General features: G+C 44.2%; 2 protein-coding genes across 2 annotated transcripts in view; one reads left to right on the top strand and one right to left on the bottom strand.

The window, feature by feature from the left end:
* Positions 1–16,450, bottom strand: part of RGS9 (regulator of G protein signaling 9) — a 66,657-nt gene extending 50,207 nt beyond the window's left edge. Inside the window, exons 1-4 of the mRNA XM_083598716.1 lie at positions 16,238–16,450; positions 8,825–8,921; positions 921–971; positions 5–111 (exon numbers count right to left, since the gene is read on the bottom strand). Coding sequence (XP_083454842.1) covers positions 5–111; positions 921–971; positions 8,825–8,921; positions 16,238–16,300 — 318 coding nt within the window. The 5' untranslated portion in view covers positions 16,301–16,450. The remainder of the gene's footprint in view (positions 1–4; positions 112–920; positions 972–8,824; positions 8,922–16,237) is intronic.
* A 4,762-nt stretch (positions 16,451–21,212) lies between these two features.
* GNA13 (G protein subunit alpha 13) overlaps positions 21,213–27,287 on the top strand; it is a 32,093-nt gene continuing 26,018 nt past the window's right edge. Inside the window, exon 1 of the mRNA XM_083598894.1 lies at positions 21,213–21,727. Coding sequence (XP_083455020.1) covers positions 21,445–21,727 — 283 coding nt within the window. The 5' untranslated portion in view covers positions 21,213–21,444. The remainder of the gene's footprint in view (positions 21,728–27,287) is intronic.

Raw genomic sequence — 27,287 nt, 5'->3', positions numbered from 1 at the left:
TCACCTGAAACCTGTAGAGGCTGCTGTCTGGTCTGAGATTCAGATTCTTCGAATCCTGAAGAGGATAGATGTATCCGTACCTGATAATCATACTTCCCAAACTGAGTGCCTCTGAAAAAGAAAGATATCAGCTGCTTTCACTGGTGCACACAGATGCAGAAACAATCAGCTATTAAAAAGACAAGAATTCAAATACAGTGGTACCTTGGTTCTCAAACTTAATCCGTTCCAGAAGTCTGTTCCAAAACTAAAGCGTTCCAAAACCAAGGCCCTCTTTCCCATAGAAAGTAATGCAAAATGGATTAATCCATTCTAGACTTTTAAAAACAACCCCTAGAACAGCAATTTAACGTGAATTTTACTATCTAACGAGACCATCAATCCATAAAATGAAAGCAATAATCAATAAATTGTACTATTCAATAAGTAAGACAGTATTGTAGATGATAAAAATTAAAATTATTTTTTTTCCCTGCACTGATGATAGTCATTGTTTGGATGGGGGGGGGGCTTTTATCCATTTCCGCAGTCACACAATCAATCAATCAATCAGTAGCTGAACTGGGTTCCACACAGTCGCAAAAACGAATTAACCGAAAAAGAATCAAAAACGAAAACGCAAAATAAATAGCAAAAACAAAAGCGCCAAACTTAATCTGTTCTGGAAATCAGTATGACTTCCAAAATGTTTGAAAACCAAGGCGCAGCTTCTGATTGGTGCAGGTGCCCTGGAAACAATAGCCAACAGCCGCATCAGACATTCGGCTTCCAAAAAACATTCAAAAACTGGAACATTTACTTCCAGGTTTTCGGCGTTTGAGAACCAAGGTACCACCGTACTGGGGGGGGGGGAAGAGAAGAGGGAAAGGGTGGGGAGGAAGCTTGACTAAACGCCACCCGTGTTTCCCGCCAAAACTCACCTTCATCGGTAATCTGCAGGCGTTGCATAAGCCACTGTAGCATATCAGAACCTGGAAAGCAAGAGCAAGAGCAGACAGTGTAAATCATCAGAATAACAAAACTTCACATTCTGACCTCCGCGACCTGCTTACAGGAACCGCCTCTCATCTAGAAAGCCCCCCCCCCGCCCCTGAGGAAAATGCAGATCCAGACCTGCAACTCCCATCCTCAGCCGCTACAAGAGACTTGTCAGACTGGAAATGGGTAACAGCAGTGGCGTAGCGTGGGTTGTCAGCACCCGGGGCAAGGCAAGTAATTTGCGCCCCCTAACCGGTGGATTTGCGCCCCCTAACCCTAAGCCCCAGATGTTGCGCCCGGTGTGGCCGGCCCCCCCTGCACCCCCCACGCTACGCCACTGGGTAACAGCTTGGTTTTTTTCCAGATAGATTTCAAACGTGGTTTGAAAAAGTGACAGTCACTTGTAGCCACGTGTACGTACGCTCGTCCCACTTTCACTTCTCTTTGTATTTGATATCTTATTGATTTGTTTCAGAAGGGCAAACATTTGTCCATAGCAAGGCGGTGTCATAGCAAAGCATAAAAAGAGGGCAGGCGGGTGGGAAATCCGGCGAAGGGCGCGAGAGGGCTGTCCCACAGCTGCACCGTGGTTTACGTTTTGCTGCAGCCAGTGCTGATTGGACAGCGGCTGGATAGCGTTGGCCTCCGCCCCCAGCCAGATCACTGCGGGTCCGATGCCCACCCGCAACGCCGCCCACTGAAAAGCGGACAACCTTGAGGCACAAGGGACAGTAAGGAAAGAAAGAAAAATCAAAATCAAAGCTTGGCCACCAATTTCCTACACCAGATGTTCCTATGATGACCAGCTGGCACAGTTCTGTGAAGGAGGTACTCGGTGGAACTTTGCATTCAGCAAAGCTGATGAAATGACACGTGATTCCTATTTCCCCCATTGATGCACCTGGAATGGCTACCCCCAAATGACAGCTGAGGGGAGAGGAGGCCTGATGGAGCTGCCCTGCCACAGAAGAGTTGATGGAGTGAGCTGTGGTTCACAACTCTCCCAACAGGGACCAGGAGAATCTGGGAAACCATGTGCACAGTGTTCAAAACTCCCATTGTTCCAGGCGCATTTTGTGACAGGGGATTTCATTAATGCCAGCAGTTTCTGGGCGCAGTACTGCGCCTAAGATTTCAGATTAAAACTGCCACTGCTGGAAGAAAAGGAGGGCCTTTTTCTGCCTCCCCACTTCCAGCCGCTCTCTGAAGTATGGAGAAGGGACCCTCATAAGAATATTAGAGGGGTGGGCAAGGGAAGTGTTATGTACTGAGTTGAATAGGATCCAAAATGCAGCTGTCTGATTGGTCTTAGAACAATAGGATTCAGAATGCAGCAGCCTGATTGGCCCTAGAACAATAGGATCCAGAATGCAGCAGTCTGATTGGTCCACAGGAGCCACCCAATCCAGCTCCAGATGGAAGTGAATCCGCAACCTGATTGGCCTACAGGTGAATCCCGAAATTAGCCAATCAGGTGAGGCCCATTGTGTAAATAATGTATATAAAGCAGACATTCTGGGGGAACTTCCATTCCTCCTCACCACTATGAGCTGAATAAACAGCATGAAATCCACTCTCGACTCCAAGTATATTTCAGGAAGCATGGTTTTGTTTTTTGCACTCTTTAGATGAGGACTAGACCATGTGAAAAATGAACACAAGAATTTAGCTGCACTTCATTCATTTTCAGTTTTACCTTCTTGTTATTAAAAAGCATGCCTAAACACTCCATTGCAGTACCCATAACCAAGGTTTAAGGTTCCATTTAGCTCCTAGCTTTCATATTTCAGTTTCTAACACAGTTTCTGAGTCACAGGTTGGTTGGTCACACTTTTTTTAATGAAGCTCTGTTTTAAAAAAAGCAGGATGAATAAATATTTGAGTTTACATCCCTTTCTTTGATGAGCATTCAAAATCCTTTGTGTCATTTTTAACTGACTTGAAAATGTGGAGAACTAAAATTAAGGTGGGGGGGGGGAATGGAAACACAGAGAATCTGAAGTTGAAAGTTAGCTATCCGGGAACAAAGCAGTTTCAGGGCAGTAAACTACTCTGGTTCATTTGGTTACAGACATCAGAGGTGGCATGGAAGTCTTAGCAATACAGCAACCAAGGCGAGAGGGGTGGGATGACAGGAGATGCTCTGTTCTTGTGATGTTGCACTTCCTGTTCAAATTCTAAAAGCCGTAGGATGAAATAACTGCCTTCTCATCCTCTCACCAACTCCTTCATAGCAAATGGGCTGACAGGAGTTTTAGACCAAAACATCTGGAGGGCACCAGGTTGGGGAAAATTTGTCTTTTTAAAAAAAAAAAAAAAACACTTCTAAAAGCTCATATTCCTGCCAGTTCTCAATGCATATGTTTTACTGCATACTTTCGTGAAAGAGGGAGAGTATTCAGGGTTGCCACTGAAAGGCTAAATCATAATCCAGCGTCAGGGGAAACGGAATTGTGTTCTCTCGACAAGGTGACTCATTGGGAACCTTATTATTTCCTGCGCGAAAGAGAAAGGGCAAGCTAGCCAGGAACTGTGCAATTCAATTAGAGGTTTGTAAATTAAAACGGAACACAAAGAGAGATGTCAGGTTTCAGAGGCCAGAGCTTGTAACTTGGGGAGCAAAAAAAAAGGACGCATGGAACCAGTACGAAAGGAAACATTACCATCTTCAATAGAGGTATGTTTGGTGAGCTGTAGGGGAATTGACTGGGTGGAGGAAAATGATAAATAAGCCACAGAATGCTTCGTTTCAAAGGCATTAGAAGTATATATACATAGATACATACAGGAAAAAATATAATATCAACCAGTTGGAGTTGGGAGAAGACCACAGTTCAAGAAGGACACTGACAAACTGGAACGTGTCCAGAGGAGGGCAACCAAAATGGTCAAAGGCCTGGAAACGATGCCTTATGAGGAACGGCTAAGGGAGCTGGGCATGTTTAGCCTGGAGAAGAGGAGGTTAAGGGGTGATATGATAGCCATGTTCAAATATATAAAAGGATGTCACATAGAGGAGGGAGAAAGGCTGTTTTCTGCTGCTCCAGAGAAGCGGACACGGAGCAATGGATCCAAACTACAAGAAAGAAGATTCCACCTAAACATTAGGAAGAACTTCCTGACAGTAAGAGCTGTTCGACAGTGGAATTTGCTGCCAAGGAGTGTGGTGGAGTCTCCTTCTTTGGAGGTCTTTAAGCAGAGGCTTGACAACCATATGTCAGGAGTGCTCTGATGGTGTTTCCTGCTTGGCAGGGGGTTGGACTCGATGGCCCTTGTGGTCTCTTCCAACTCTATGATTCTAAGAGTTTAATACATATCATGAATGAATCTGGCATTAAGTCACCACCTATCTTTGTACTCTGCACTGTAGGACAGGTTAAAACTAGAAGTTTTAAATAGGGCAAGGCTTCAGGAATGCACTCCCCCCCGAGCATGTCCTAATCTTCATCTCCAAATGCCTCCACAATGCAGATTAAAAATGTTAACCTTTCCTGACATTGCGCTGATCACTTGAGACTTTTGCCAAGCAGCCAGGAGCTCTTATCCCTACTCTCTGCTTCCTGAAATAGATGAAATTAAAAGATTAGCCTGTAACGCAGACCTGTGCTAGGCAACCCAGCTTGCACCTGTTCTTTTCCCTTAAAGAGGCGGTGCTTATTTTCTGAATGCTGGGGAAACATCATCCATCCCTGGCACAATGTGAGTGGAGTGGAGCTGTTCCTGTTTATTCCAGGCGGGACTGTGGCCTAAGATCTTCTCTTTAGAGAAGTTCATACAGTTGTACCCAGTGGTGTTGCTCAGCTGCATTTATTCATCGCTTACTCCGTAAAGTACCTTAAAGCAGCTTATAATGATAAAAAAAATATACAGTGGTACCTCTGGATACGAACGGGAGCGTCTGCGGGTTGCGATTTGCCGCTTCCGCGCATGACGTCATTTTGAGCGTCTGCGCATGCGCGAGCGGCGAAACCTGGAAGTAACGCATTCCGTTACTTCTGGGTTGCCCCGGAGCGCAACCCGAAAACGCTCAACCCGAAGCTACTTCAACCCAAGGTATGACTGTACAGTGCGTAAAATAAAATGCATCAAAATGATACTAAACATTATTGACTAAAAATGCTCATCCTGCAATAACATAAAAGGGGGAAATCTTACCCTAAAAGCCGAATTCTTGGGTGAACAGGAATATCTTTACCTGATAATGATAGTGCCAGGAGCATCATTGAAACACAAACATTCAACTATTCAAGAGCCGCCAATTCTTGTGTTGCCACCCTCCAGACCTCCCTCAGTGGGGCACATCAAGTAGGGACTCAGATGACAAACACAGGGTCTGAGTAGATTCATGCAGAGAGTGGCTGGATCCTAAGGTATTAGGGTCCTGATCCTCATAGGGGTTTATAGCTCAGAAACAACACTTTAAATTGAGTCTGGGAGCTGATCAGCAGCCAGTGCAGCTATGCTAAAAACGGAGCTAAATGCTCAGACCTCCGACCTCTGATCAACAATCTGGCCACCAAACTCTGCACTAGCTGCAGTTTCTGAACCATCTTCAAAGGCAGCCCCTTGTGCAATGCACTGCAGTAATAAGGTTTCCTTCATTGCATATCTTCTTAGGTGCCATTGGCCAATGAAACAATCTATGGCCTTTAAAACTGCGGGGTATTGTTTTCGTTTGTTACTATGGTATGCAATTTTGGGTCTTTATTTTGCAAACCACCCTGTGGTCCTCGGCTGAAGAGCAGCATAGAAACTTAGTTAATAACAATAAGAAAGAATTTTTCAGTTATTCCCCCCTCTACCCTGCACGCACACACAGAAACCAAACAAATGCACAATGCACCGTAAACATGCTCTGGAGAGTTCCCCAACCTTCTGAAGCTGATATCGGGAGCTGGAGCTGCAGAGACTGGGGAAAACATGGAAAACTGCACCCCTACTTGTTGGAAGCCTTACAATCAGCTGCTAACCCTCAGAAACCTTTTCAAATATCAGCATCAAATCAATAAAAATGCAGTGTTAGCAGGACTGTACAGATGTTTAACATCCAGAGAAAGGCAGCTATGATTTGCTCTGGTCAGACCTCACCTGGAGTACTGTGTCCAGTTCTGGGCACCACAGTTCAAGAAGGACACTGACAAACTGGAACGTGTCCAGAGGAGGGCAACCAAAATGGTCAAAGGCCTGGAAACGATGCCTTATGAGGAACAGCTAAGGGAGCTGGGCATGTTTAGCCTGGAGAAGAGGAGGTTAAGGGGTGATATGATAGCCATGCTCAAATATATAAAAGGATGTCACATAGAGGAGGGAGAAAGGCTGTTTTCTGCTGCTCCAGAGAAGCGGACACGGAGCAATGGATCCAAACTACAAGAAAGAAGATTCCACCTAAACATTAGGAAGAACTTCCTGACAGTAAGAGCTGTTCGACAGTGGAATTTGCTGCCAAGGAGTGTGGTGGAGTCTCCCTCTTTGGAGGTCTTTAAGCAGAGGCTTGACAACCATATGTCAGGAGTGCTCTGATGGTGTTTCCTGCTTGGCAGGGGGTTGGACTTGATGGCCTTTGTGGTCTCTTCCAACTCTATGATTCTATGATTCTATGATTTAAAAATAGAAAGTACCCCATTTTCCTGTTGCCTCAGTCAGAGACAAGACTGATTTTATACTGTTATAGGAGATGTTAAAAGTTTGGTGAATGTTGATATTCTCATGTGAATGCTGACTACCTAGATGGATTGGATTCTATTTGTTTAATATGCAAACTGCCTTGGGATTTTTTAACCACAGGGCAACATACAAATATATCAAACAAACAAATAAATAGTGTACTGATTCACATGACACAGCCAGTCAAACTATGGTGTACCAAGACCGCACTGATATGCAGTCTCCTGGAGAGGAACTCATAGTTGCTTTGCTTCTCCCCAGTTCTTTAACTCCCATGCCATGCTAAACCACGGTTTGGCTTAGTGCAAACAGCTGCAATGTACTTTTCTGCACTCTTAAGTCATTCTGTTGACTTCAGTGATACTATCAACCAAGAAGAGGCTGGTTTTGTCTCAGAAGTATACATTTATCAAGTCATCTCTCCATTCCTGGCTTTTGACATAAATCTCTCAGGTGCTTGTTATTCATTAGTCAAAAATTTGTTCCATCTTTTGTCAAATAACACTCAAGGCAACTAGCAATAATAATAGCAACACCAATAATATTGCTATCAGCAATATTAGGGAGGGAAAACAAAGCAAACGAAACAGTAATAAAGTCGATATAAATACCAATCAAAACCAGTTTTAACAAATTTAGTGTTCAGCTTCTGGCCAGACAGAGTGTGGTCTTGGAAAATTTCACAGAACTGTTTTCCCCGACCTCAGGGCAACTTTCCGTACACACCTTGTAGCGAAGTTAAAAATCAACCTCATTCTTTTGAATAAGTCAACAATTGTTCCGGGTGAGTCCATGCTCATTTGGCAAACTCACTAAAACAGGTTCCTACAGGGCTACCGGTTCTTCACTGAGAGACTGAGCCTATGCCTTTAAATATTCTAAGACACAATGACAGAATGCAGCTGGTGAACATGACCCACATCCCTCCTCCGTCTGTTGTGGAGCGAAATTAAAATCTGCTGGCCATAGCAATCATCAGATTGGCAAAGAAACAGTGTGGGACAGGCAGGGGCTGCACTTTTTCTCAGTGCCTTGGAACATTTCAAGGAACAATCTGTGGGTTAAGAGCTGGTCTCCTGAACTTATTGGAATATTACCAGTGAACGGTGGAACTCGTCATACGATCAGCCCCCGAGTGGCTAAAAAGAAACGAACAAGTCCTATTTCTTCTGTGAATCTACCCCTTGGACTGAGCTTTTAAGCACATTTGCGTGGTTCTGGTTTTCCACTGAATTCAACCACAATGCACTTGGCAATGCTCTGCAGTATAGTTCCTTCATTAGAAAGATCACACCGATGCTCCTCATAACAGGGGCATACCTAGGGGTGGGTCAGGGTTGACCCCCTGCCAAGGACGCAGGCCCAGGAGAGTGCAGAAATCATGCCTCTCCACTCTTGGCTTGTAGTGGCTAGGATTTCACCCACCCATCTACCCGAGTGCTCGCTGGGCCACTCTTCTGCTGCTCTGGGCAACCAAGTGAGGCACACATCTCCTCTGGGCGCCTCAGCAGACAAACACAAGGGATGGGGGCGGGCACAAATACAGCTCCTTGCCAAGGGCACAAGAGAACCTAGGTACGCCTCTGCCTCATAAAGGCACAAAGGAACTACTGTGAACCATAACTTCCCCTTCCAGTTCTACCTGCTAATTTCAACTGACTTCCAGGACACCTTTGTCTTCAGTGAAGAGGGTTTGGTACATATGACAAGGGCAAAATGGTAGTAAAGTATTTACAACATGCTCTGGAGCTTGCTTTTTTTAAAAAAAATAATAATAGCAATCCACAAGGAGGTGCTTAGAGTATGTTTGCAGGGTTGCCTTGTGTGAACATAGCTGGCAGGCACCAGAGTACAATTGTTGTTGTAGAATACTCAGTAGACAGTAATGACAGGCTCGCAACTTCAAAGCACCACCGCTACCTGCCTATTTCAGATTCAGTGTGTTCTGAGGGAAGGACTGCTGTAATTTACAGGCATAGGGGTAGGTTGGATATTTTGCTCCCAATTTTGTGATCCCACGACAGCACAAACATTCCTTATCATAAATTGTCTTCTTTCGCAGTGTCAGGATGGCAGTCCCCTTGCGGCTGAAGGACTGTGTAATTTTGACTGTTGGATTATTTTATACAAAAGGGGGTAAATGGTTTCTGTTGCACTTTGTAGCTGCTACTGTCAGACTTACCAGTCATTGCATGCGGGATATCGACGACCGTGACCTTCTGAGCGTGCGTTTTGATGCCAGAACTTGGGTCCTGCATCTCCACCAACAGAACTTCCAGCTGCAAATTGGAGCAGGTGCATATTAAGAAAAACAGGGGGAATGTGTTGAGCATGTAAAACAAAATCAAGAGAGTCAAGAAGTTTGGTCGGCCTCACTTTCTCTTCCAATATCCCATCAATTTCATAGCTATTCCAGTGGTGTTATTCTATTACATAAAAACCAAATGAGTATTTCGTGTGTCCCATGATGCTTGTTGTTGCATTTGGTGGTCAAAGCATTCCAGTGACAGCTACTACTTATAATACACATACTTCTCACTAGGAATGTATTACATTAGCGGTCAGGTACTCTTACCTAGACAGTATCTTTTAAAGCAGAGACATCACCTTGCCAACAAAGGTCCAAATAGTTAAAGCTATGGTTTTCCCAGTAGTGATGTATGGAAGTGAGAGCTGGACCATAAAGAAGGCTGATCGCCGAAGAATTGATGCTTTTGAATTATGGTGCTGGAGGAGACTCTTGAGAGTCCCATGGACTGCAAGAAGATCAAACCTCTTCATTCTTAAGGAAATCAGCCCTGAGTGCTCACTGGAAGGACAGATCCTGAAGCGGAGGCTCCAATACTTTGGCTACCTCATGAGAAGAGAAGACTCCCTGGGAAAGACCCTGATGTTGGGAAAGATGGATGGCACAAGGAGAAGGGGACGACAGAGGATGAGATGGTTGGACAGTGTTCTCGAAGCTACCAGCATGAGTTTGACCAAACTGCGGGAGGCAGTGGAAGACAGGAGTGCCTGGCGTGCTCTGGTCCATGGGGTCACGAAGAGTCGGACACGACTAAACAACTAAACAACAACACTCTTACCTGCCAGAGCTCATACTGCTCTCCTGCTTCCCATTCCCACCCCACATTTCCCAATGGGATTATGATGTTCTTGGGCAAGATAGATAACAGCAGGGAAGAGGAGAGAAGGAAGTAAGGAAGAACTGGGTTGCTCAAGTATTCTTTGAAATTCCAGCCTCAAAGTCCATTGCTAGGCACGGCTGAGATTCATCAACGTACTTAAAAACTTTATTGAGGTTTTTTATTTTTACTATTCAACTTGAGCAACCCAACATTTTTGGGAGCCAATCAGGTGGGTGGCTGCCCATCCCTAATCATAAGAAACAAATAAACAAAGCAGGCAGAAATTAAGAATCTAGGTGGCTGCAAAAGGCAAAGACACAAGGCAAAGCAAAAGGAGAAAGCTTAAGGCAGGGGTAGTCAACATGGTGAAAATACAAATGTTCAACGCCCATCAATCCCTCCAGCATGGCCAAAGTCCTGGGATTATAGGAGTTGTGGTCTAACAGCACCTGAGCGGTTGGCTACCCTTGGCCTAAGGTGTAACAAGTCTTCCTTCTTTTCTTATGATCCACAGACCACTACACTAGATAGTGGGGGGAGAGGAAAAGGAGTACTACCACATTCACCAAACCAGCTGACCACTTGCACTTGCGGACCAAGACAACTGCAACCTCGGTTGACATTGACTACGGAGGAGAATGTTGCTCTACCTGTTCTGGCAAAGCACTCAGTAGACAAGGCAGGCTGATCTGCTCCTCTTGCTGGTACTGAAGGTGTGCTGAGCTATAAAATGGTGCCACTGTGACTCATGATGTACAGGTCACACATTTGTATTTTCCCTTTTCCTTCTTCCTAGCAGAAGGAAGGGGGAAACGAAAGGGCATCTGCCTGTTGTTCCAGCTTGATGCAGGACAAAAGAACTCTATACTCGACAATATATTCATAAGAGATCATAGGGCCTGTCCCAGCTCAGTGTGGAGAGTTGAAGAATGTGCAGGATGGGATAAGGACTTCTGTCCCTCGTCTTGTTGTTCTGTATTAAAATAAAGCAGCTGTTGTATGCAGGTAGGGGCTGGAGTAACTGCAGGAACATTCAACCTCTGCAAGAAAGGGGCAGATAAGTCTCATTTTTGGACATGAAGACCGCACACCTGCATAACACATGGGGCTGGAGAAATTGTCTCCTGATTTGAAAGTATTGACCTAAAACCCACAATAATTTGGAAATATGTCCTTCTCCTTAAAAAACTTTATTGTGTATGGGAGGGATAAAAAATTATGTCCTGCAGTTGGAGAAGTTACAGGAAAGTGGTAATGCCGCTCACATCTCTTCCATTTTATCAAGAAGGCTCTGGTCACAGTGGAATAAAATGGATTGCTTAGAGCCTGGAGCATAGTGTACTTTTTTCAAATGTAAAAGGTACGGTAAGTCAAGAAGGAACAATGACATTCCCAATATCTACTGATGCCACTGAAGACGGTTCCATCCTGTTCACCTTTCATTCACTTGAACATAACCCAGAATGCATGTGGCAAGGACCTGGCGCATGGTGTTTATGTCTTAACACTTATCTATTCACACCCAAATAACTGCATCAAGAAGCACTAGTAATACATCTATGGATCCCAGACACATGTCCCTAAATGTATGCTATCCGCCATTTGTGTTTTCTGCAGGAAACCCCGATGTTTCTTGCAGAAATCATAATATGTATATGCAAACAAGTCCTTTCAAGGATTCAAAGAATGGCCAAGTACATGCGCGCCCAAGCCTTCAAGTGTCGCAGACCAGATTTTCATGCATTTGCCTAATTTAATTCCCCTGAACAATAGGAAGAAGTCAGAAACGTTCCGTAGAATCTTCAGTAAAAATCAGAATCTTGCTGCAAGTCTCACTGTGTTCAAAACGAAGCGAATCTCCCAAGCCCCTCTACATCTTTGGCCAAAGTAATTTGTCAGGCTATGCTGTTTTGAGCCCGCAGGTTCTTAACATACACAAACACATCCCTACTGCTGCCTCATCCCTATGTACTTGCCTCTGTAAAGAGCAAACAGTGTGTTCAGAAAACTCGCATCAGTCGGATGGTGCAGGGCATACTGTTTTTGTAATGAGCAAATAACTCCAGAGGCTTGTCACTTCCCTCTTCCCGCCGAGTGCCCTCTTGTCATTTAAGAAATATAATATATATCAAAGTGAACAAGGGAGATTGGGTAGGAAGCTTTCATTAGGTGCTGCTGTACTGACTCAGCCACAAACCATGCCTTTTGCTGATGAGAACACAGCAGGCCTTTTCCCTCATCTGAGAAGGAAAGTGGCTGCTTATTAAGAGTTCCGATATATTAAAAATTGCTAGCCATGCTGGCAGGCCAACCAATGCCCAGAAGGGCTAGTTTGCATAACAGTCAAGGAAGGAATGGGGAGGAATTCAATTCAGTTTGTGTTTCAACGCAAGCCTACCTCATTCGCACTTCCTGAAATAATATAGCAAATTGAAACAAGGCTGTCTTTTGAAATTCACACTTCTACAAATTTTGTGGTGTGGTTCTTTAAACAAATTAAATTGTATAAAAATGTATATATAAGACGAAACCACACGTATTAATGGAAATTGTTGAAAGTATCAGGGTGCGACTCAGCTTCCACTGTGGAATCTGCATGTGAGAGAGCAGAGGAACCTCCAAACTTCCTAGGCTGGCATCCTTGCGCTGAGCTGTGTGACAAACCAAAATTAACAGATCTGTCTATCCCGAAGATGAGGCTAGCAAGTGGTGGAGCTATCTGGTGCAGCTCTAGGACCCCAGCACATATTGCACAAGTGCATGAGGGAGGCTGTGTGTGTGCCCTCTGATGTGAAGGACCATGGGCCAGTACCAACAAGGCCCTGGATCTACTGATGTGCTAAACACTGAATAAGAAACTTGAGGGGAAGCAGCAGGAAACACGGCAGGCATGCCTTGAAATAGGTTTCTGACTGAAAACTTAACTAAAGGAATAAGGGTACTGTATACTTAACAGTCTTATCCTTGCGGTCATGGGCAGGCAGCAAAAACATCAGTGTTGCCATACCTTAGTACCTCCCAGATGTGGGTGGCACTATGGTCTAAACCAATGAGCCTCTTGGGCTTGCCAATTGGAAGGCAGTTCGAATCCCTGCGACGGGGTGAGCTCCCATTGCTCTGTCCCAGCTCCTGCCAACCTAGCAGTTTGAAAGCACACCAGTGCAAGTAGATAAATAGGTACCACTGCGGCAGGAAGGTAAACGGCATTTCCGTGCACTCTGGCAGTCGTAACCGTGTCCCATTGCGCCAGAAGCAGTTTAGTCATGCTGGCCACATGACCCGGAAAGCTGTTTGTGGACAAACGCCGGCTCCCTCGGCCTGAAAGCGTGATAAGCGCCACAGCCCAATAGTCACCACTGTCCAGGGGTCCTTTACCTCTCAGACGTTCAGCTTGGTGTGTCAAAAGATGTCCCAAACCTTTCCTTACCTGCTTTTACTGCTCTCTCAGTATCTTTATATTATATAGGGTTGCCGTATTTCAAAAAGTGAAAATCCGGACACTAAAGTTGTTTGTTTGTTTGTTTTTTGTTGAAGTTGAGCCCCCCGCCCCAAATCTCAACAAAAAATGAAGTTTTAAACCTAACATATAACCAGGTTTTCCCAGATGTTTAAACCGCATTCAGAAAATTCTGCCTGGACGCCATTTTTAAAGGACAAACCCTGGCTATGTCCGAGAAATTCTGAACAAATAACAGCCCTATGTTACATTGAGTCACCTTGTTCCAGGTTTGCCAGATGCCCTATATAATGTATTATATAATAAGGCTCACACAATAGCCCTCCCCCATTGAGCTTTCGGCATCTTTCTATTGTTATTGAGATATCGATCTACAAATCCTGTCAATCCATCCCTTGTTGACTCTCTACTTAAGAGGAACGCATGACTGACTGGTTTGGGACAGTCATTTGCAGCTGCAATCTTCTGATGCCCGCTTACCTGAGAGTAAGCCCCAATGAACTTATTCTGAGTAGACAAAGGTCGGCAACACCACTGCAGTATAATTTAGCCTTCATTGCATTATGGGGCCTAAGGCAGCATGGTTCTCAGTACCATCCAGGTACTGACTAGGCCCAGACCTGCTTAACTTCAGCAGAGTGGTGGCCACAGGTGTCTTGAGTTTTAGACCAAATTCTCAGGTATGAAGTATGCAGTAGCATCTCGCAAGAAGCCCCCTTTTCCTCAAAGCTTCCCACAGGCATCAATGGGAATTGCTTTTTAAATTTTAGAAACAAGTAACGGAAGACAATGGACTTAGGTTGTTGCAGTAAGGCTCAAAAGGGAGAGGGGTGAGCCCTGCAACTTCTTTTTAAATATTAGAGGAAGGCAAGATGAAGACACAAATATGCGGACATGATCACTACTATCCCATCTTTACTACCTGTGGGCATTTTTTATAAACTGGATCCAGTTTCATCTTGTGCTTTATGACAAGTGAACAATATGAGGATAATTTATTATAATCTGTGGCAAAAAAAAAAAGATCCCCGTGTGTGTTTTGGTTTAAGTACAGGCATATTCTGGTAGAATCATGGACTTTATAGAGTTGGAAGAGACCACAAGGGTCATCTAGTCCAACCCCCTGAAATACGGGAATACTTTGCCCAACATTGGGCTCTCATGCTCTACTGACTGAGCTACGCCAGCTGTCTTAATATAAGGAAAATGTAATTCCTAAACTGATCTTTTGTTCCTTCCGGAGCTGATCTCCTTGCCTTCTGTGGAATTTGCAAGCATGTAAATCAAAACAGAACATGGCCCAATTGCTCTTTTAAATAAATCTTGACAGGCTCTAGGAACAAACAGTTCCAAAGGAAAACATTGTGGTATCCCGCTTTGAGCATGAAAAGTACAAGTGCTGGTGATGTATGACAAATATTGTGACACAAAATAAATTCACACTCCCTCTCATCTCTTTTCTTTTTTGCTTGTAATCCTGTCGCTGCCTCCTATGTTTGATACTCAGCTAAAACAGCTTAGATGTGAATGTGTTCCTATGTTGTGCCATAGTGTGTGCGCACACAATCTCACACACACACCAGAAATGGGCAGCTGTCCATATCACTGGGAAGTCAGCTAATTCTATTCAGCAGGATAAGCCACAGACAAGAAAGGCAGGAACGTTCAGGGGAGAAAAGCTGGGCTAATACCTTGCCTGCTTAAACTCTTTTCACATATTGGTGCTAATAAAATGCTTTTATATAGATGCTTTGGGGGAAAGAATGAGGTAGTTAATCCCAAACATAGTTATTTGTCAACATGCTGTCTGTAAGGTTTAAACTATTATAAAGGCATATATACACCCACTTTAAAGTAGATTGTGAACAGGCAGAGAAAACAGCTTGCAGCGTCTTTTGAGGGGGCGGAAAGACACCATCAATATGTCAAGTATATTTACTCAAATAAATGGCTTAGGTGGCAGTCTAAACCCCACTTACCTGGGAGTAAGTCCCAGTGAATTCAATAGGACTTACTTCCGAGCAGATATGGTTAGGATTGTACTGTCATTTACTTCCGAAAAAGGTTGATGAAAAAAAGGTGGGTTTTTCTCATCCTTTCCTCTGCATGTTTATGAGTGAGGTAAATGAATGCAAATGAGGTTGGCTCTCTTCTCCAAAATCAAATAATGGATAATGGATTATGTGATGTAGACCAATCTGTTAGCTGCTTAGAGTTGTTGGGTTTTCCCCCCTAAAAATGTTAAGCAGTCATAAATTATCTAAATAAATAGGATTCCAAATCTATGTGAAAGGCTGGGAGTACAGCACCAGGGGGTCGTAGATACTCTAGATTAATAACTGCAGCATAAAAACATCTGGGTCTACATGGGGTTAGGATGTAACTGCAGCAATGAATAACGCTTGGAGGGGGACGTGAAATTAACCGGGTTACAGTTCAGTGCTGAATTAGGGCTGCAGACCCCGGGGTGATGAGCTTTTATCCCTCAAAATTAAAATATTAATGGCCATCAAAGCAAAAAAATGCCCTCCATGCAAGAAACTGTAGCCTTATGAATGAGGTAAAATAATAAGAGCTATTTTTTAATATAAAAAATAATGATATATCCAAAATGCTTATAGCTGCTCAGTTTTATTTCAAGCAGCTATTGCTGCTCCCATTCGCAAACAAACTGTGTGTAACAGGTTGCTTTCATCCGGTGACTTCCGAAAACAAGGGTATTTTTGTCTTTATTTGCTCTGTAGCAAAAGGGCTGGGGAAAACAGCAAGCAAAGGTTCTTTTTAAAATACTCCACTAATGGAATCATAGGCTCCTTGGAAAATAATTAATTCTGAAAACTGTAAGAAACAGCACACCTTATCCGGATAACATGCCTATTGTTTGCATGCAAAAATCTTTGTGATATACAATTCTGGTCAGAGGGCAGATGTTTCCCAGATGTGTTCAGGGTTCCTGCACTAGCCAGTTCATCTATTTCTCAGGTAGACTCTTAAAATAATAGCAAGTTACCTTTTTCAGGAATGCCATTCTTGGCCTGTAACGCTGCCCTTGATCTATGCGTCTGATGGTCATGGTGGTCTACTTAGCCAAGCCGAAAGCTACAAAAAGAAGAGGAAGAAAGAAAAGAAAAAAACCGGCCTAACCAATTGCAGGGAAGCTGGTCCTCTTGTTACTGATTTCAGGCAAACTGCATGACTCGAAATCCCCTGCCTAGAGAATAAAGACAGCGGTGGAATCGGGCACTGTCCCGCCATAGCCAATCAGCAAGGAGCGCCGAGGTCTTATTTGCATGTGTTTTTGGAGTCTTTCCAAGCTGCCAGCATTAGGGGGAGCCCACTCATCTATTTACAATACTAACGGGATAAGAAACGGAAGGAGAATTCGGATCGGAAACTAATCTGAATCGTTTACGAGATTAGAAATTGCTAGCAGGTTGCACGTCCCAGCAAAGGAACAAAATTGGAACAGATGCTCTTTTCTTTCTTCTTCAGGATGAGTTGAGGTGTTGAAAAATATGGGGAAACAGACTTATTTCAATCTCAAACACTGCTTAGCTGGAAACGCTGGATTTATTTAGATCCCCACCTTCAGGTAACATTATAAAGCTGTAAAGCAGCCGGTTGCACCGAGAAAAATACAGGATGCATATTTTCCACATTCCACTGATGTGGAGCTTCTCTGGGCAGTAGTCCAGATCCAGGCCACAAATACTCAGAATCCGGACGGAGGGGGTCTCCATAGCTCATGACCTCACCTGATGATAATAAATAATAATAATAATAATTTTTTATTTATATCCCGCCCTCCCCAGCCGAAGCCGGGCTCAGGGCGGCTAACAATAATAAAATAATACAACATTCTAAAATCATTTCATTAAAAAATTACTTCAAATCAAATTGATGGCAACCATTGGGCTAGAGTTCTGTGAAGATTGCCAAAGGAGGGAGTCAGGCTGTGCCCTGGCCAAAGGCTTGGCGGAACAGCTCTGTCTTGCAGGCCCTGCGGAAAGATGTCAAGTCCCGCAGAGCCCTAATCTCTTGTGGCAGAGCATTCCACCAGATCGGAGCCACAGCCGAAAAAGCCCTGGCTCTGGTTGAGGCCAGCCTAACCTCTCGGTGGCCTGGGACCTCCAATATGTTTTTGTTTGAAGATCGTAAGTTCCTCTGTGGGACATACCAGGAGAGGCGGTCCCGTAGGTACGAGGGTCCTAAGCCGATGATGCTCCCTGTTTGGCTGTTGTAAGCTTCAGAAAGATGCTAAGGCTTGGACATATCTCCCATGGGGAGGAAAACCCAGATAGCAGAAGCTACTGAAAATGCCTTTGCATTCAGTCTTGCCGTATTAAACACAAGAGGGTGCTTGGAGTCAAAACTTCAGCCCCTGACCACCTGCTGTTCTTGCCCCCCAATAACCAGTATTTGATCAGTGCTCCAATGAACAGAGAAAGTGTCAAAACCTGAGTTTTCAGATGTGCCGTTATTGTGAGCCTACTGTTTGTTCCTGTTGGAAATGTACGTTTTTCCTTCATACCATCGACGTTGGCTGGCTTCCAAACAACAACTAGTTCCGCAGACCTAAGTTAGCTTTGGGTTTGTGTTTCTAAAACAACAGCTCTCCACATAACGTATGGCAATTCATTTTTTGAATTGAGAGGACCTTTCAAAGGAAGATTGTAGTATGGCAATTAGGTCTTCTGTTCATCGTCGTCATCATCATCATCATATATCCCTGGAAATTCCCCAGTCCTGGGGCATACTGAAAGTTGCTCTTTAAGAATCCTAGCCAGCCTATGAGTGTTAAATGCAACTGCCATTTTGCTTTGAGTTGTTTCATAGGCCACAATTTGTAAATGGAAAAGAATAAATTAGAATTTGATTTCAAGAGAATATGGCAGAATGGCCCCAAGCACTTGAGGTTGCAGTTCTCTACACATGTATCTGGGAGAAAGCCTAATTGAACTCAGTGCGCTTGTTTCTGAGTACTCATGTGTAACATTGCGGAAAACCAATCGTGAAAGCAGGGTAACATCATTAATCACCTCCCATAAACACACACAAACAATAGGAACAGAAGAAACTATGGCACTACAAGTCAGCATTTATCAAATGCATTTTGGAAAAATTATCAAGAGCATTTTTATATATAGCAACAATTGACATATCAGGGGTATTTTAACAACCCCTGTTACTGTCCTTACTTCATAAGATACATGCCCTTGTATCCTGAGTTGCAGGTCCATGGTGATGGAAGGGGGGGAGTTGTAAACAGTGAGGTCAGAAAATGAGATGAAAAGCAGAAAGGTGCAGGGATACATTACATTATTAACAGCGGCTATTAGCACATAAGCAAACAGTTGTGTGAATAACATTGACATTAGCAAGCTAATTAACACATGTAGTGTGATGAAAATCCATTGTGCTCATTCAGTACACAAATGATAGCACTGAGCCTCTTGAAGTCTCTTGAAGTCTTGTGATCAGAGCGGTTTCACTTTGCAATCCCCCTTTGAAGTTCCTTCGGTTCAAGGATGGCCACCTTTAGGTCACTGGTAGGGTATCCTGCGAGTTTGAATGTTTTCCCCTGGTTTTTCAACATTTGTGCCTTAAGTAGGGCACTGCTGGCAAGTATTGCCATATATCACACTGGAAGATGTACAGGTGAATGAACCTCCAGTGTTGAGGATGACACTTACTAGGTCTTGTTATAGTAGACATAGGGTCAGAGTTGTCTCCGAGACCTGATTCCTGTGTTCATTTCTGCTACATGTCTTGTTGTTACTAGTTAGTAGCTACAGTATTTTAGCTTGTGGAATTGCCTGTGGTCAGGTGTAGGATTTCACCCAAGGCCTGCGCTATTGTCCAGGATAGACTGTATATCATTGATCTCGAGGGATTTTAACTGGGAACTGAGGTGACAAAAAATGTGGCCTGTCATTTTCTCTTCTAGGCAGTGCTGTAGTTATAGGGGGGATTTTTTGCTCTGGTTAAAGCCTCCAGAGGGGCACCATTGAGGCTCCCAACCTGTATGTGTTTGTATGCAAATGCACATGGGGTGTGTGTCAAACTGGGTCTTTGGCCTGGGTGAAATGAAGCCTAATTTTGCCTCTGCTTTTGGATAATAGATAATACTTCCCAAGTTTTAATCTGTTCTTGTTGGTCTATTTTTTTTTCTTTTTTATGGTCTGTTGTTTTTTTCACTTTGTTAGGGGAACATTGTACTAAGAGGAAACTCCGATTGTTGTTGTTGTTATAATCTGAGCAGATGTGGTTACATCATAGGGATTAGCTGTAGACAATAGTGTGTTGGGGTGAAAACAGAAAGCATGTTAGTATGTGCAGCTACCAGTGAGTCTCCTATATAAGGAGATGCTCTGTTATGAACTTGCACAGCGGCATGTGAACCTCTTATGCAGACTGGTCTAGGATCACACTGATGGTGAGGTAGAAATTGCTGGAGTCGTGGTGGAATAGTTCAGATATCCCCAGTCAGTGAGTCCAGATTATAAAGATGACAATCATCAATAGATGTATCTCAGTTAGAGGAGAGGCTTTGAAGAATGGGAGATAAGCAAGTGTTATATCTGTGTCTTCAATGAAACTGTGAATGGCCACTGTTAATAATGTAATTATCACAGCCTGAGCTTTTCTGTCTTTGCTTTCCTCCCTACCTCACAGTTTATGTTTTAAATTGTGTTTGCTGATTGTGTCTTATTTTTTATTATTATTATTGTATATATAAAGAAATGTGCTTCCCTTATGGCATCCAGATGTGGCTGCTTCATAAAATCACATTAGAGACCTTGGGATAAGCAGTGCTTACAAGTGGGGCAGATCCCCACCATACAAGCAATGCGCATATAAAGAACATTACTTTATCCTCGGAACTGTAGTTTAAGGCTAATGGGAACTGTATCTCTGAGGACAAAACAATGGTCTCATGTGTTTCCTACTGAAGAATTGCAGCCAAACGCAATCAGAGTAGGCTCAACCTGATGGGGAGATCTTCCTTTCTTCTGTGCGGGAATGCTTAATTTCTAACAGGACAGGTGAAGATGCCCCCAGCCTGCTTCGAAGCAACATTCGAGAACCAGAAAACCAGTGTGGTATAGTGGTTAAGAGTGGTAGATTCGTAATCTGGGAACCGGGTTCGCGTCTCCGCTCCTCCACATGCAGCTGCTGGGTGACCTTGGGCCAGTCACACTTCTCTGAAGTCTCTCAGCCCCACTCACCTCACAGAGTGTTTGTTGTGGGGGAGGAAGAGAAAGGAGACTGTTAGCCGCTTTGAGAGTCCTTCGGGTAGTGATAAAGCAGGATATCAAATCCAAACGCCTCTTCTTCTTCACCCTCCAGTGATCGGATTCGGATATGTATTTGAGGGCAGAGGGAAACATGGGCATAGCCAGGATTTATGTTAGAGGGGTTGGCAGGACATCCACCTGTCATCATCTACAGTCAGTGGGTGCAGGAAGGCAGCTGCACCGCTAAATCAAGTAAATAAATAAAAATGCTTAAATAACTAACTGACCAATTGCGTCACAGATAACTCGGTTCTGCCCCCCCCCGCAACATAAAGCCTGCGCCCCTAAAATAAATCCTGGCTATGCCTATGCCTCTCTCTGGCTTTGCTTAGCAGATTTGGAATGAAACGTCTCAACAGCAGTCGTTTCAATTTTTCTTTTTAACCCGTGCTGGGGGAGGGGAATTGTCAAAATCATTCTACAATTTCTACTTTTAGTGAAGTATTTTTATTTAATTACTTGATTTTGGGCGGAGTGCAGCTCCTCCCCGCCCGCCCCTGGCGAGAAACGCACTCTGCACATGCTCTAAGCACTTTTCTCACTATACTTTAGGCGCCTCGGCTACCGTGAAAGTAAACCGATACGAGCAACCGATACGAGGGGGGTTCTGCCTCGCAGAAGAGAAATCACGTGACAAAAAAGCGCGCGGGGGAGTTTTTTAGGGAGTACACCGCACGGCCACGTGACGGAGGACGGCGGGAGCGTCGACGGACGGAAAGCGAGAAGAAGTCAGCCGCGTGACGACAGGGAGGCTCTTGATTGGGCAGCTCGCCCCGTGACGTCCTCGGAGCGGCGCCTCGCGTCACGTGGGAGTGGGCTGGTGAGGGGGGGGAGCGGCCTGCCCGTCCCCTGGAGCTACGCAGGCGCAGAGCGGCGCAGGGCCGCGGCGGCCGCTCCCTGGCTGGCAGTGCTCGCTAAGATGGCGGATTTCCTGCCATCGCGGTCCCCGCTGTCGGGCTGCTTCCCGGGCTGCCTGCTCAACAGCAGCGAGGCGGAGCAGCAGCGAAAGTCCAAAGAGATCGACAAGTGCCTGTACCGCGAGAAGACCTACGTCAAGCGGCTCGTCAAGATCCTGCTTCTGGGCGCGGGCGAGAGCGGCAAGAGCACCTTCCTCAAGCAGATGCGCATCATCCACGGGCAGGACTGGGACCGGGCCGCTCGAGAGGAGTTCCGCGCCACCATCTACAGCAACGTCATCAAGGGTGAGGGTGGAAGGGGGGGTCCTCCCTCGCGCGCGCCCCCGTCCGTCCCCCTCCCCAAACTTTGGGGCCACCGGAAAGAGGGAGGGGGGAGCAGAAGAGGCGCGCGCCCCCCGATATCCGTTGAGGTGGGGGAGGGGGAAGCCAGCAAAACAACAAAAAAGCGGTGGGTGGGGGAGAGAGAAAAAAGAACCGCAACGTTTGCAGGGAGAAATCCTTCAGCTGCTGCTGCTAGTGAAAGACGGAAGCCCAGAGAGAGAAGGAAAAAAGAGAGGGTGGGAAAGGTCTGCGGAGGCGAAGTCGCTGGAGCCTTGAGGGTGTACGTGGGGAGAAGAAAACACGCGTGTGAGGGCTGCGGCTTGAGAGGGTGTCTTGAGGGAGACGGGCCAGAACGAACGTCTCACTTCTTGCCCCCCCTTTTTTTTTGCCCTTGGGATCCACAGCCCTCGCCGCAGCTTTCCTGTTTTCACTTTTTCAGTACACGTGTCATCGGTTTTGGAGGGTGCTTGAGTATGGAAAGGGCCCCCCGTGCGTGTGTCGCCCGACTCGGTTGTGCTGGGACGAGTTGGGGATTTTCGAACGGGGCCTTTATAAAGAACCTGACAGCTGCCTTGTGCCGTGTGAGAACGGAGGGCTTTCTACGGCACTGAGAACCTGGGACGCTTTGCAGGCGAAGCATGTTCTCTACCACTGAGCTAGTGGTGGTGGACATGTCGTGGGTACAACATAACTCGGAGAAACGTGATCAGAGCATGATGAAGAAGGGACGGGAGGGAGGGAGTAAGGCGGAGTTGGGGGCGCAGAGAGTCTGGGTGGCAACGCTGGCTTGCGCTCTTTCATTTTGAATCCTGATTTGGAAGCATGCTGTTTAGTCAGTTGCTGTTTAGTCGTGTCCGACTCTTCATGATCCCATGGACCAGAGCACGCCAGGCACTCCTGCCTTCCACTGCCTCCCACAGTTTGGTCAAACTCATGCTGGTAGCTTCAAGAACACTGTCCAACCATCCATCTCTCTGTCGTCCCCTTCTCCTTGTGCCCTCCATCTTTCCCAACGTCAGGGTCTTTTCCAGGGAGTCTTCTCTTCTCATGAGGTGTCCAAAGTATTGGAGTCTCAGCTTCAGGATCTGTCCTTCCAGTGAGCACTCAGGGCTGATTTCCTTCAGAATGGATCGGTTTGATCTTCTTGCAGTCCATGGGACTCTCAAGAGTCTCCTCCAGCACCATAATTCAAAAGCATCAATTCTTTGGCAATCAGCCTTCTTTATGGTCCAGCTCTCACTTCCATACATCACTACTGGGAAAATCATAGCTTTAACTATATGGACCTTTGTTGGCAAGGTGATGTCTCTGCTTTTTAGGATGCTCTCTAGGTTTGTCATTGCTCAGTACGTTGGCTTAAAGATGCGAGTGCTCTTTTATGTTGGAGGAGTAGTTGGGGTCCTGGCATGTATATGGAATTAATAGTGTGGTGGTCAGGATGGCCTTGTGCCAGATCCTGTACACTCATTGGCCATCAATTGGCAGGTTGGAACCCACTTCACAACCTGATCCAAAGTGGGGTGCAGCAGAAGTACCACCGCCACGCATATAGGTGATGAAAGATTAAGAATGGGTCCCCAGATGCATGTTAGGGTTAAAAGTGAGTCCTGAGTCTGAAAAGGTTGAAGATACCTGTTGTGGTGTGCCAGTAGTTGTAGCAAATATATATTATGTTATGGGTATATTGTGATATGAAGCTGTGACTCTGGGTATGTAGAGAGACGAAACTAGGCATAGCACTATAGGCATAGGAATTGCAATTGCAAGGTTAATGAGGGGCTTCAGAGAAAAGTTTCCAGAAGTCAGTTACCTGAGTGTACAGAAGAATTGTGGACCTAAAAACGTAAGGCTTGCATATGGTGAAAATGGATTATAAGTGTGAGTAGTCATGTGTGTGTTTATAGTCACTCAAGATTAGACAGCCAAATGTTTCAATGTCTGCTGTGGGAGGTGAATGGTCCATAACGGAACAATGTGGAATGGCGTGCAAATCCTGCCTGGGGAGTTTATTTTTAAAAAGTATTCTTGAGATTTATCAAACAGGAGTTCATAGAAGCTTGTTATCATGCCTTGCTTATGACGCCTGACAGTTCAATTGTGTCTGTAGTTTTTTGCATGTGTAATTTGTTGCATGTGAAATTGGGGACGTGAAGGGTAAGCGAGGAGAGTTCTTGGTGGTTACACAGTGAGGAGAGAAGGGTAGGCATGGGGAGAGGGAATTTTTTTAGCTTTCACAAAGTGATGAACAGTTATGGAAATATGTCCAAAACTTGTCCAAGAATGGATATATCTGTACCGTTGCTTAGTGTCATTCTAATGCTGTCTTGTGACATGGAAGTGAGTAGTATAGGAACAAATTATTTTTGCATGTCAGTTGGCTTGTGTGCTTCCTCTCCCTGCCCCCTCCTGGCTTACAAAATATTTGGGTTTGGCTCAAGCTACAACTGGTGACAATATGGTACAGTCTAAGATCCAGCTTTAACCTGTCCAGTCTCGTTTTCAACTTCCTAACAGTTTCTCTTTTTATGCACAATGAGAGTTGATGTGTACAAATCTCAATTGAGTAAAAAAGCACAGAATTAAAGATGTAAGATTTCTGGGAATTTTGAAGTCATTGAGGGGAGGAAGGTTTTTCCCCAGTGTTTCCCCTGAATGCCCTTCCCTGGAAATTTTTGGATTTATTTATTTTCAAATACAATACTTGTACATTACATACTCTTTACATATTAAAAGGCATGTTATTACTTTAGGAACATTAGATGCATTATGTCTAACTTGATTTACCACAGAATTATCATGTCTAGTATATTTAAAATAACATTTGTTCAGGCAAATGGAATTTAAAGTTTTCGTTTAAAAATGGAACTACAAGCTACAAATTGTAAGGAACCTAGCATTTATTTGGTTTTGCCAGTAAATTAGCACGCAAAAACAATAACTAGAGACCATCAACATTATAGTACAGTGGTACCTCGCAAGACGAATGCCTCGTAAGACGAAAAACTCGCAAGACGAAAGAGTTTTTCGTTTTTTGAGTTGCTTCGCAAGACGAATTTCCCTATGGGCTTGCTTCGCAAGACGAAAATGTCTTGCAAGTTTGTTTCCTTTTTCTTAAAACCGTTAATACCCAGGGTGCATTGCTTGAAGAGGTGCAGTTCCGTGCTTCGCAAGACAAAAAATTCGCAAGACGAAAAAACTCGCAGAACGAATTAATTTCGTCTTGCGAGGTACCACTGTAAAACAAATGATTCTTCAGAAAATTATGATGTCATCTTCTTCAGTCCTGCACAGTATAAAACAGACATAAAAAGAGCCAAGAGAAAGATGGGAGGAGGAACAAAACTCAGGGAACACTACAGTACATGAAATTTGAACAGTCTCTTTTTCTGTGGTATCACTTTCTGTTTCTTCATATTATCATGGACTTCTAAAAGCTGAAGGTTTCCCCAGATTGAAATAAACTCCTGTCCTTTCACATAATCAGTTTATTTCTTGATTTGGTGTTTCAAACATAGACCAGTTTCTTTCACATGTTGGAGCAGATGGAGGAATCTGAAGTATGTAAGAAGCAAGAGGAGTCAGAGACTTTGTTGTGCAGAGACCTTGCCATCATTCTGCAGGCGGGATATGTTTGGCACAACCCCACACTGTATTCCTTGACCAAATGTGTGAAGATGTTCTGAAGCCTGCAGCATTTGAAAGCACCTTTCCAACAACAAACCTTAAGTGTGCTGTTTGTTTTGTAATTTGATCATATTCATAAGTAGTACAATCATCATTTATGACATTGAATCTTGGATCCAACAGCAATGTGAATTAGATGACAACAAATAATGTTGCTATGTACTAGCTTCCACTCCCAGTCCTTTGAGGCCTAGATGAGAGGACAGAAACAGGATCAACAAATATGCCAGTAAGAGCAAGACCACAAGCAAAGATGGCATTGAATGCTTCTTCCTTCTCATGTGACGGTGACAATGCCCTCCAAGGGGCCAAAATACATCTTGCTCTTGCATGTGAGCGTTGTACTCTCAGTTGACAGCTCAGGACTTGTTCTCACTGTGCAGGAATTGTAATGATTTGATACTGTACATACATAGTCTCACATAAAAATCTTCCTGTTACATAGTTTTAGAAATCATTTGGCAGGGGGTGGGGAAAATATATGAACACTTTGGCCTAAATACTTTCTTTGTCATTCTAAATGAAAATATTTCATAATCCTTTTTCTTTTCTTTTTTTTTGCGGGGGAGAAACACATATTTTTCAGGGGACCATCTCTCCCCGCTTCAATTTTTCCATTTCCCCCACGGGCCCTCACATCTCCCTACGAAACATATGTTTGCAAAAATAAGGTGTTAAAGCTGAAAGTGCTTCCCATCTCAAGTATCTACCAAAAAAGTGTATACATTTCAAATATTTGAAGATAGCTCTCTGGAAAGATGTGTACAGGAGGTTGTACCATGACAGCTTCACGTATGCAGGAGCTGCTTATATCCTTGATCTGTATGTAGGGGAAAGTTGTTCTCTGATTCTCCAGTTTTTGAAGTGTCTAGAATCTGTTCAAAAATCATAAGATGGGGCTCTTGGCTTCTGAGCCTTGTCTGTGGTGGTGCTTAATTTATACACGAGCACAAGAATGGGGAGTTATCTGTAGTGTAAGCATAATCTTGTCATGCTGAGATTTTCTGTGCCAAGAAAATGTGCCTTCTGGGCTGTCATGCTCTCTTAAATTCCTACACAGGTTAATATATGTCTTCTTCACATGTGTCATCAGGATGTGCCTGTCTCTCCTACCTGATCTAAATGTTAGCTGCCTCAGGCTTTTTCCACCCAGTTGTTACATGGCTGGGCTTCTTGGGAATCAAACAGTGGTGGCACTTTGAGAAAATTATGCAGATATATTACACAGCTATAGATTGCCATTCCATTAATTGAAGGCTCTTCACTTAGTGGAGACTTTCTTGAGTGAAAAGGGGAAGGAGGGGGTGTTTTTTGGCTCCCTTTTCCCTAGAGCCCCCATTCTGCAGCACCTCCCACGCTGTTCCAAAGGGGTAGGGGGAGGTGTTTGAGGGCTCCAGAAGGAAAGGGAAACTGATGAAAATTGCCTTTCCCTGTTTCATGGAAGCCTCTGATGGATGAAAGAGCCTTCTGTTGAGCCAAAGGATACAGTTGGATACAAGCCTATGTTTACAAAAGAGAGATTATATTGTTCTATCGTCATAACTTGCTGCAGTAAAATGGTCCCTCTTTTTTTCTTTATAGGCATCAACAATCCCAAATGAAAAGATCTCAACTAATAGCCACAGTTCTAACTGTTTTGACATTTAAAACTAAAATTCTCCCATTCTTCTTACTTTGAAAGTAAGAGAGTCTGTGAAAGAGAGAATGAATATATTTCACCAACTATTTTCCAGGATCATGATAACTGATACGAGATAATCAATATCTTACTGAAAATACTTAATAGTGTTTTTGAAACTACAAATATATTTTTAACTTTGACACCAAAGTAGGTTTTTCT

The sequence above is a fragment of the Podarcis filfolensis genome, assembly GCF_964270895.1.
Source record: "Podarcis filfolensis genome assembly, chromosome: 2".
Classification (NCBI taxonomy): domain Eukaryota; kingdom Metazoa; phylum Chordata; class Lepidosauria; order Squamata; family Lacertidae; genus Podarcis; species Podarcis filfolensis.
The sequence above is the reverse complement of the archived record's forward strand: the minus strand, read 5'-3'. Positions and strand labels throughout refer to the sequence as shown.